The 11684-nt window shown below is 33.8% G+C and overlaps 1 protein-coding gene across 1 annotated transcript; it reads right to left on the bottom strand.

Moving 5' to 3' along the window:
* Window positions 1-478: 478 nt before the first annotated feature.
* LOC113229119 lies at window positions 479-7276 on the bottom strand. Its single transcript, XM_026462616.1, has 5 exons — window positions 6957-7276; window positions 5714-5852; window positions 5290-5394; window positions 3221-3353; window positions 479-659 (listed from the first exon to the last, which is right to left on the bottom strand). The coding sequence occupies exons 1-5, from the start codon at window positions 7251-7253 to the stop codon at window positions 587-589; spliced, it is 747 nt and encodes a 248-aa protein (XP_026318401.1). The 5' UTR covers window positions 7254-7276; the 3' UTR covers window positions 479-586.
* Window positions 7277-11684: the final 4408 nt, after the last annotated feature.

The raw sequence follows: 11684 nt of genomic DNA, 5'->3' as shown, positions 1-11684 counted from the left end.
AGGTGAAAAATGAGAGCAAGATAAGTGGTATCATTAATAATCACCAGCTACCACAACCACTATGAAATGCGACGATATCTACGAGTTCTTATGCGTAAAGACTGTCACTAGCCTTGCATGCGACGACAACGAAAATCTTCCCGGCACTACAAGTAGACCCATTACTACTAGTAATATCAAAACGATTACACGACTTCCTTCAAAGTCGTCGGCTACTGCACATGCCGTAAATATAAATATAACGATTGTTGTAGTGTAATATTGTTTTCATTGAGAAGAAAATACGTATATATACAGCTTAAATTGTATAAAGTTAATTTACTGATATTAGATCTACTAGGAGATAATATTTTTAAAGAAATGTACGTAACAACGTCATTCAATTCAAGAATCAATTTAATTATAACTTTATTTACGCCATAATGTATTTATTAAATGCAATAGTAATAACTAAGTAAAAATATAAAATAGATGCACAGACTAACATGAAGAAATCTACACAAGAAACTAAATTAAAATACAAATTAGGTTACAAGGCAGAAAACTGGCGTCCCAAATAGATAGACATATGTAAATCTCGTAACGCTTAATCAGCTGGTTCAATCCGTTGCAGCACGGCGTTGATAAGTGAAGGAGGCCCCACGGGGCTTTCCATCTGCCTGAAAACATACAAAGTAATTGAAAATTAAACTAGTCGATACAGTCAGTAGCCGCCGTTTGTAAGACGCGAGCCACTTGTAGTACCCGCTTATCGATCATGATCAAAACCTTCACGGTTACGCGTAAATTCCCAACAGTATTTTGCATTATTCTGTCATTCTAGCCAAAATAAAGTAAATAACAATATGCGAGAGCATTGCGGTATGACAGATGACGTTGTGACAAGAGTCGACAAACTGCTTCAATAATTTGGTGTTGTAGAGAGAATGGATGTTAGTAGTTTGACGGCACAAACAACATTTATGAAAATGTAATTCATAGTCATTTCTTTATGAAAAATAGTGACAGACATAACATTAATACGAGGAATAAAAATAAACTAACTGTTCCTAATAGTCATCTTCACAAGTCACAAAGTCATTTAAAAGGCAATCTATAGATTGCCTAACACTTAATCTCTATCCATAACATCGAATCTATAACAAGATTCCGGTTGATGTATAAAGATTGCCATTTACGAGGTTTAAAACTATAGTAAAACAAAACTTTGTACTAAAGGTTATTGTACAACTTCCCAACCAAACCCAAGCAACTCGTTTAACTCATGGAGATAGTCTCGATCTCCGATGTTTGAAAACGAAAAATATATATTGTAAATGTCGAACATGTACTAATGCGTAAAGGGAGAATTGGGTAGAGGGGTTCTATGAATAATAAAAACCGTATAAGCGAGATAGATTTATGCACAGACATATCAGAGCAAACGAGAAAACAATATTATTTTTTGTCCCTTTCTACGTATACGGTTTTGATTGTATGACTCAACACTCGTTGAGTCCAGCAAATCCTTCCGAGTGTTTGATGTGCATCGATTTTATGCGTTTGTGCTTTTAAGAAGTGTTTTACAAAGTCACTAACCGTTCCTTTGTAGTAATTGACAATTATTGCAGCTCACAATAATGGCGCATTGTTATATTTTAAGCTGTAAAAGCCGTACGGAACGAAAAAGTCCCAACATAACCTTTCACACGTAAGTTTTAATTTTTCATTACAATCAATGAATTTTCTTGTATGAATTGCTAGTGAAATACTCTTACAAACCTGAAATATTACGATTTCATGTATTTTAGATAATATTTGAAGTGTTTTTCTTGATTGAAAGATTTTTGTTTGCATCGTATAAACCTCCTAAAATAAGGAGAATATCTTACTTTTGTCAAATATATCCATCTCGCTTCTACCAGCAGTGGTTATGATACGCGAGAAAGGGGGATCAAATAAATAACGTATAAATTAAATTAGACAGGCTTAAGCTGATTTTAGGGATACCGTGCTTTTGCCTCTATCTTTTTCCCAATTTATGGGTCATTTTAAATGTTTTATTTTTTTCGCTTTTCAATACTTTTTCTGTTCGAAATATGTATACTAAGTTAATACTGTTCAACGGCCAATAAAAAAGTAATGATTTGTCATAATTGTTTTATTTGGTTACTAAAACTGAACCAAGCTAAATGTGGTCTGGCGGATTCTCCCTCCTTAGACTCGGCAGATTTCATCATTATCATGAACCCATTTATACGTCTCACTGCTGGGCACGGGTCTCCCCTCCGGCGAGTGCTTAGGCGACAGTCCACCACACTGGCCCAATGAGGGTTGGGGACTGCACGCGTTTTCCGAGAACTTTGAACCTTCTTCAACGTTTCATCACGATGCTTTCTCATGATAAATTTCAAATTAAATTTCGCACAAATTCCGAGAAACTCAGAGGTGCGAGTCTGGATTCGAACCCACGACCCTCTGATTGAGAGGCAGTAAGTCAAACCATTAGGCAACCACGGCTTCATTTTCATTTCATTTTCTTTAACGAGGCAAAATTTTAAAAGTAGACAATCCAGAATTTATAGGTACTCTGTTGGTATCCCTTTTCAGTATACGCGAGAAGCTTCTCTATTCTTTTTTTTATTCTCCCTCTACATAGTAATGTTATTTACAAAGAGCAAGACCTAAAGATGAAGAGTTTAACCAACGTGACGATTTCAAAGTATAAAATGCTTGTCTATGAAGAAAAGATTACTTTGATTTTGATTTTTGATTTTAAACTCGGAGAGAAAGTACCTTAGATACCGTAGATAGAATTTTTTTTAATGAAAGAACCCTTCAGTTTTATTTTAAAAACAATTCGAACTGCATTTAAAAATTTTTAAATAATTGCCTCTCTGAACCGGGAATAGAACCCGCCAAAAGTGAAAAAAAATCTCTTATTGTACTATACCGATTGCAATCCTCAATTATAACAATTATTTTCTTCTAAATAACATAGCATTTTAAATAAAAGGAAGACAATGACATTTAACATTTAATTAGGTACATTTATTTAATATTCTTGTAGGTTTTTAGCCTTAGCCGTTAGTGCTTGTACTCATCGGAATTTCATTCTGTGCACACCTATATACTATTGTTTAATGTAAATATATATAGCTCAGACTATATACTTGTAAAGAACAAGACTTGTTGCTGTGTGAGATCTTACGAGTTATGAAACAAAATCAAAGAGTAATACTTAGGATGTTGTTCGTCCCAGTTATCCAAGTTTCGACAAAGATTTATAGCGTCAGCTGTATATGGAGCAATCATTTTCTTTTTTTTCAAAGGTTTCTTTTTGCATTTTGGACAAGTCGCATCACACGTACATACTGCAATATTGGAAATAGCATTTAAAATAAGGTAGAGCCGTCGGGCGTGCCGATATTATCTATCGAAGTAAGGTATTACAAAAAAAACCACAGATACAGCGACGACGGGGCTGTGGTCAACATGCAACCTCCCTACAGATGTGCGATTTCTAGGATTTTCGTAGGGTTTTCGTTTCCAGTCAGATGTCTTACATAGGTGGTAGCAGTGACGTCCCATTCAAGATACCTAATCAAACACAGTTCACAAAAAACTTCACCAGCCTAATATAAAATTTTGTTAACAACTTGCTTACGTGTCGAAAGATGCTGGTAGTGCACTCTATGATGAGAATTAAGATTTCATAAAACAAACTCCAGAAGCCGATAAATCGCGTGAGCGTGTCTTGGTTGCGAAAATATTTATATTTTCCTTGAATCCGCCGAGAGATTTATTAGAAAGCGAAATTAATATAAAAATAAAACAAGGTAGCGTATGAATAAGGCAGTATGGTTCAGTACTTTTTCCAGACATAATAGAAAAAATAATTTCTCTATTCAAAAATTTTAGAGTAAAAACATCAAACATCTCATCGTTTAATAATGTTTATTTATTTGTTTATTTGTTTTTCTTTTATAATATCAAGTGACGGGACAAACCAGTCGTGCGCCTGATGGTGAGCAACACGCCTGTCCATAACAGTTGCAGTGCCACTCAGAGATTTAAATCGCAAAGATGTGAGGGGCACTGTCACTGCGCCTCCCTGTGACATAAGTTGACAAGTCCCACGTGCCTGTAATTTCACCAGCACCCTTACCCTACAAAACTGGACCGCTGTAATGCTGACATTACTGCTTGGCGGCAGAAATAGATAAAGTAGCAGTATTTCCACGGACAAACTCTTTCACAATGAGCTCTACTGCTACTAATTTACTAGATTTCAATAATTTAGAAATATCATTATCACCCCTTTGAGTGTCAAAGAGTTCCAATAATTTCTCTTATATGTCAACACACATTAGTAGTTGCTCTTCGCCATGTAATAACTAAAGAATTCCTGATTTTACAAAAGAACCCAAGTAAAAAAAGCACAGTACAGTCGGTTAATTGAATTACTTTGGCTTTTTCATCATCGTTTGTTTTCCTACGGCTTTGCGTCGTTCAAGTTAGAGCGGGTGTTTTGTAAAAATACTTTAAATGTTACTGAAATCGGGGCATACTTAAAATGATTTTATCTGAAGTCGATGGACGCCAGTAAGTGGATATATTTTTTATTATATTTACACAGGCATGCTAACAGATATCGACCATTTGTGATATCAAATAGTCACAGTTATTATTATAATTGATGATATAATGATCACATATTATTGTAATTGATGGTGCAGCTTACCTACTTCACTTTTTTTACGGGAAAAATTGAACACTTGCTTTTTCTCATAATCTAACTAGTGTAAGTGAACGAGAAGGAAGTAATATTTATTATAAGTGACTACGTAATATGATTGCCGCTACGACCGTGTACGGATTTACCAACACACACAAACCTCTACGTGTTGTTAACACCAACTCTTGTTAATTCATTTCTATTGCCGCCTACATACATAACATTTTCAAGGTTTGGTATTAAAGGCGAGTCTCCTTTATCAACGGACAATACTCATAAGCATCTTTCACGATACCATCTCAAACAACGCACTAGATGGCGTAGAATTTAATAATGAGTTTGAACGTAGCTGTAAATTAATTGAAAATCTGAAATGATGGATAGTCAAAGAGTGATCTTTGATGTGGACTCCCGTATGATTTAATAATAAGGTGACTTAAGTAACAGGAAAATCAATCTTGGATTTTAGATATTTTTATTAATAATTCACCACCCAAATAAAGTCACCTGGCTTAAAAAACATTCAGCTGTAATTTGCTGAAATTTATATACGTAGGTACATGAATTGATACCTTTGGGAAATTTCTTTAGTCCATAATCATTTACGCTGTAATCTTCAAGACCTAAAGAACATTTCGACTGCGGCATTTTGGCCTCGAAAGCACGCTTGATCAAATCTGTAAAATCAAACGGTATCAATATTTATCACTCAACCACGATCTCATACAATAGTCTGTAACTACTAGATGAGCTACCCGAAAGAAGCCTTCCCGCATGACGTACCAAGGAATGGTACATCTGGCGCAAGCTGGGTAACACGCGGCGAGTACCTTTCACCATGGTGGCAAGCATATTGTGTATGCCATCGATACGATAAGAAGATGAAGAATACTGGTTAGGATCGCGAAGTCAAATATAAGGTAGTCTTTATAAAAGAACATTTTTTCTACAACTTTACACAACTTCCTTATACTTCTTATAAAATAAATACTTTACCATCTTTCTCGACCATTTCAAGCACCGAAACGGCTGAACGGGCCAAAATGTGGGTTGGAAGAGGCTGCTCTATTGAAGATACTGAAGAAATAGTTAGCTCGGATTCACTGAAATCTACTTTATTCTCGAACGCTGGATCCTGGTGAAGATGTAGATCACTAAATAGATGTAAATACCATACAATATAAGGCAATATTGCCAAAATCAAATTTCAAGATATCATGAAAAAACAGTATTTATCGTGGCTTTCTTTAATCCAACCTGATGCGTGCTTGGCCGGCTGACTGATAGACGGTGGGTTAGTGCTCATTATTCAAGCCAGTTGTTAAGGACTTGACCAAATTGATGTAATAAAAAAACCTAAACCTAATTCTCCTGACTCGTCTTTTCTATTTTCAAGACATTTTATGCGGAAATTTACATTTAAATTTTTACATTACTATAAAAGCTACTATTTCCTATTGATATTGACCAATTTCCAAGTCTAATATATTTAAATATACCGTAATAGCCCCACTAAAATCTAAAGAATCAACGATACAAAATAGTGTACTCCAAAGGGTCAATAAAGCGATCATCTCTGAGTTGTCAAGACTAATATAAAGAGCCCAAACACGATAGTCCTACTGTAAGTAGTCGAGGAATTGGATAATCTGCCCTGATTACAGCATCAGATCAGGGTTATTGTATTGTAATGTCATCGGATTTCCATAGTATACCAAATTTTACGAGAATCGTAGAAATAAATATTCATTTTTATTTGATTTCAACACTAACTGGGATAAGAGCTCTTTCTCTTGAGTAAAGGCCCCGAAACGTCGGTTTGTTTGAAAAAACAAATATACTAGTTTCATTTCCTATGGTATAACAATGGCGAAAACCTAAGAACTCAAGTTGAACAGCTGTTTATCAAACATAGCTACAAACTATCCCTTCTAATAAAAAATCGTTTTGAGGTCAGCCCATCCGTTTGGGTTGGGAGTTAGGACGCTACGGACAGACATACAAACAAAGCTTCAAACTTTAGTAGCGATAGTCATCTTGTGAAATAGTTCATAGGGTAAGGGTGAAATTACAGACTCATAAACTTGTCAACTTATGTCAGTGACAGTACCTCTTAGATCTTGGCGATTTAAAGCTCTGAGTGGCTCTGCCATGTCATGTGATACCATAATTAAAACTCATAATTCTCCTCGTTTTGCTTCAGGGCCTTAAAAACTCGCAAAAAGTTATTTATACAAACCGGTTTAACCTTCATCTGCACTAACTCATTTCGACTATTAATATAATCAAAGAAATCACAACATTTCTTCAAAAGAACATCACATTCATCTTGTTCTGTTGGAGTAAAGTCTATGATTAAGTGCTGTGTCCTACAGGGTTCTCCACATGCTCCCTCATTGAAGATGCTGAATGTGGTTTCTTCTTTGTCTATTTTGTTATTTTCATTGGCACCGACGTCCTTATGCTCTGACTTGATACTCTCAGTCGTGGAAGAAAAGCCTTTGAATTTATAGTTAGCCTGTTTAGAATCATCCATTCGTTTTAGTCGAAGTTGGTTTCGGGGAAGGTTCAAATTTAACTTCTTCTCTTCTTCTTCTTTTAAATGCTATGGCTCAATCGAAATAAGTAACTCAAGTTTCTTGATCTGTCTTCTCCATAAATTTAGTATACATAAGATATATATATCCATATACTAAATCTATGGTCTCCTCAGAAATACTGGTATAAACATACTTTTTTTATAAAGATATATTGACAGACGACACTTAACAAACTTTTTCCTTTATTTATTTCCATCCTTCTAGCTTTAGCATGCCTTGGCATTACTCATTGCCAAGCTTTTATAAACTCATGTGCTTAAGTAAAACGTGTAAGTTCCAAAGACTTGGCCTACATAGACCAAAACTGAGAAAGAAAAAATTACCTAGACTTTGTATGGCTGTATGTAAGGTAGTAACCTTTGCCTTTTCCTTAACGGAAAGAATTTAAAAAACGACAACTTAGGAGGTTGTCGAGTTTTTTTTCCTCCTCTAAACAAAGATAATTTTTTCAAAGAACGTTGACAAAATAGTTTTGATAACATATCAAAGAAACTCAATAAATATTTTCAAATCAAAAAGTTAAAGTATGTACAAATTTGAGGTCCGTAAATAATGTCCGTTGTGAGATTCATGGGTCAAACGCAGAAAATGAACCAAAACGAAAAAATGTAACTCAACTGATACATAAAGTTGCGAACACATGTCAAAGTCACTAGACTAATATCTTTATCTGGCTTCTCGTGTATTTAAATTTGAGTAAGTAAAATGTCATAACATATTTACCAAAATATTTATTTTTCTTTATAACTTAACGAATTTCCGCTCTACAGAAATCACATTATTCATTACATCAACATAAAATTTACATACCACAGTGCACATACATCTTGCGAGGGAAATTTTACTTGAATAATTATGAACTTTCAAATGACCATTAAATACACTACAACAAAATAAAAATATTTAAAAATAAACCTTCTTAGCGCCTTACAATCTCAAAATTAAACTTGCGGTCTTGCTTTGTTTTCTTTTCTTTTCGGTACTGCTTCTTCTTCCTTTTGTTTTATTGTCACACTCCATATTTATGTCTTGTTGCATTTTTATACTTTTTTCATTTGTTTTTCCTTTAAGTAACGTGTTTATTTACCTTTACTTGATTTTCTTTTCCTTTTGCTTCACTAGATCCACTTAACTTAATTTACTTTACTTTTTTGAGTATTGCTTAGATACTTTATTTTCTTCTCATTTGATTTAACTCTATGTAATTTTTTTTTCTCAAACTTCACATTTAACGGGATCATTTTTCTAGAGTTCATGATTTTTTTTTGCCTTTCTGTATTCGTCATGGGTGCCATTTCTGTAAACAAAACTAGTTTTAGATAAATACTTTTTTTATTAATTTTATGCATGTATCAGTTTGTTTGTCATTATAATTAATGTATATGCAACTTTATATTTTCTCAGTTGCTTACGTCAATTTTTTTTAAAACCCCAACATTTATGTTTGGATTGAAATCTCAATAAATTTAGGAATAATGTATGTATGTATCAGTAGTCTTTGATAATAAATTAATATTCAGAAACCCACTTTCTAAATAAAACAGTCGTTAATCACCTGATTAAAAAATATACAAAATACTTACCCAACTCAAACGTCCTATTTCTTCGCCGTAACAAAGTGGCAGTTGACGACAAACATTAAAACAGGGTTCAAAGAGTCTTACCAATTAAAAAAAAATAGTATAGCGTTCAGAAATGCAGCAATTATTTTTAAAAGCTTTGTAACTAACACTCATTAACGAAATTGATTTATTTAGGACAATAAATGAAAATATTATGTACATGTAAATTATAAAAATAAATCGAAGCAGCTTTCAGAAAGTCGTTTTTTATATACATATCTTTAAGGATAATCACAGCCAAACTTTGGCAGTATAATTGCTTATAAACATAAGTTATCAATTGCAATGGATACAACATGGATACAACATTCACGGTAGACATTTTAAAAAAGTATGAAGGGTATTTCAACCTCTTTCTTTTTACATTGAAAGTACTGAATATATTGTATAATTTTACCTTAGAGAATGGAAAAAAAACAAAGAATTTTACCCAAAAATTAAATATTTCATGGGTGGAAAGCTAGTTTCCATAGTCTAAGGTGGAAAGAATTAACGTGTCTGAAAAGAAAAAGTTTCTAGTGTATTTTCAAAACTAAATTTTACAAAGAAGTTTTAAGTAAAGGGACATGCAAAAAATTTAAAAAGGTACATTTTTTCTGCGTTTAACCCTCATGCATGACGTCACGGGTATGCTCCATTTATTGCCGACCCGGTTAATCTTTCTTTTAGTATTTACATTGGTTCTGAACTATAATTGGAACACCAGTGTATAGTATGATACTAGAGGTAAGCTTCAAGAATAAGTTAAAGAGGGTGGCTTCTACTCAAGCAAAACAATTGAACAGCTTCTTATTTCCTAACCTTCCTTTAACTACAACATTACAAAAATGTTGTTTCATTATTTTTTTTTAATTTTATTGAATATGCTAATATGTTATGAGTTAATAATGAAAGAATCAGTTTATTCTTCCTCAAAACTTGGCCTAAAACATGTGCCTCAAGTACTATCATAACATATAGTTGAATATAAAATTACAGTGAATTCATTAAAAAAAATTAGAATTTAGTAATCACTTGTACCCTTCAAAATTATCGTTCGAACATATAAATGACTGACAACACAATAATTGTACATGGCAATGTCTGTGCTTCAAATGGGAGACATACAATTATCGGAATTATTTAAAAAATCGATCTAATCGTCTTTTGCAGGTCTGTAAACTTCTTCATTACGAGTCCATTATTACATTATTACAATATCTAATAAGATTGGATAAAAAACTATGTCCCAAGCTGTTAAACCCTAAGAGGATGGTTGAACCCTTACTGAAAAGGGATACCAACAGAGTACCTATAAATTCTGGGTTGTCTACTTTTAAAATTTTACCTCGTTAAAGAAATTGAAATGAAAATGAAGCCGTGGTAGCCTAATGGTTTGACCTACTGCCTCTCAAGCAGAGAGTCGTGGGTTCGAATCCAGACTCGCACCTCTGAGTTTCTCGGAATTTGTGCGAAATTTAATTTGAAATTTATCATGCTCAGCTTTTCGGTGAAGGAAAACATCGTGATGAAACGTTGAAGAAGGTTCAAAGTCCTCGGAAAACGTGTGTAGTCCCCAACCCTCATTGGGCCAGTGTGGTGGTCTGTCGCCTAAGCACTCGCCTGAGGGGAGACCCGTGCCCAGCAGTGGGACGTATAAATGGGTTCATGATATAGTGGCAAAAGCACGGTATCCCTAAAATCAGCTTAAGCCTGTCTAATTTATTTGATCTCTCTTTCTCGCGTATCATAACCACTGCTGGTAGAAGCGAGATGGACATATTTGACAAAAGTAAGATATTCTCCTTATTTTAGGAGGTTTATACGATGCAAACAAAAATCTTTCAATCAAGAAAAACACTTCAAATATCATCTAAAATACTTGAAATCGTAATATTTCAAGCTTGTAAGAGTAATTCACTAGTAATTCATACAAGAAAATTCATTGATTGTTATGAAAAATTAAAAATTACGTGTGAAAGGTTATGTTGGGTATTTTTCGTTCCGTACGGCTTTTACAGCCTAAAATATAACAATGCGCCATTATTGTGAGCTGCAATAATTGTCAATTACTACAAAGGAACGGTTAGTAACGTTGTAAAACACTTTTTAAAAGCACAATCACATAAAATCGATGCACATCAAACACTCGGAAGGATGTGCTGGACTCAACGAGTGTTGAGTCATACAATCAAAACGGTATACGTAGAAAGGGACAAAAAACAATATTGTTTTCTCGTTTACGTTTACGGTTTTTATTATTTATAGAGCCCCTCTACCCAATTCTCCCTCTACAGGTCGGTGCTTAAAGGATGGAAAAACATAAACCAATAGGTTCGGTGTTTTGATCTTTTTCGATTGATATGCGTCTCTAAAGTGTTACTATTGTTTGATATATTCATGTCACTTATATGTGTAGTACGGCAATCCTATGACGTGACAAACTGTATTTTTACGGACTTGAAAATCTAGGTATGAAATGAAATAATAATATATCGAGGCGAGCTTTGAAAAAAGATTCAAACATAAAAACCTAGAGGCAAGATATAAACAAATTATAAAAGGAAAAAACACGTCACGTCCTTTTCGTATTTTCCGTGTTTTTTCTTTAGAGGATGAAAAAAAATAAAGGAAGTTTTTTCTAATCTCTCTTTGACAAAAGAACCGTCAAAGTATAAAACGAATTATTTACAAAATATTTGTATTTTTGGATCATCATCATACTTTTGTTGATATTTTCCACGAATCAACAACTTTCTCTTTAAT

This window comes from Hyposmocoma kahamanoa, unplaced genomic scaffold (genome assembly GCF_003589595.1).
Source record: "Hyposmocoma kahamanoa isolate Upper Pololo Valley unplaced genomic scaffold, ASM358959v1 277, whole genome shotgun sequence".
Taxonomy (NCBI): domain Eukaryota; kingdom Metazoa; phylum Arthropoda; class Insecta; order Lepidoptera; family Cosmopterigidae; genus Hyposmocoma; species Hyposmocoma kahamanoa.
The sequence above is the reverse complement of the archived record's forward strand: the minus strand, read 5'-3'. Positions and strand labels throughout refer to the sequence as shown.

Excerpts from the sequence above, each read along its gene's own strand:
- LOC113229119 (XM_026462616.1), bottom strand. The coding sequence starts at position 7,253 with ATGGATGATTCTAAACAGGCTAACTATAAATTCAAAGGCTTTTCTTCC. Across the intron at positions 5,853-6,956 it reads TGCAGATGAAGGTTAAACCG|GATCCAGCGTTCGAGAATAA; the intron begins GTTTGTATAAAT and ends CATCTTCACCAG. Across the intron at positions 3,354-5,289 it reads ACTAAAGAAATTTCCCAAAG|TATGTACGTGTGATGCGACT; the intron begins GTATCAATTCAT and ends CCAATATTGCAG.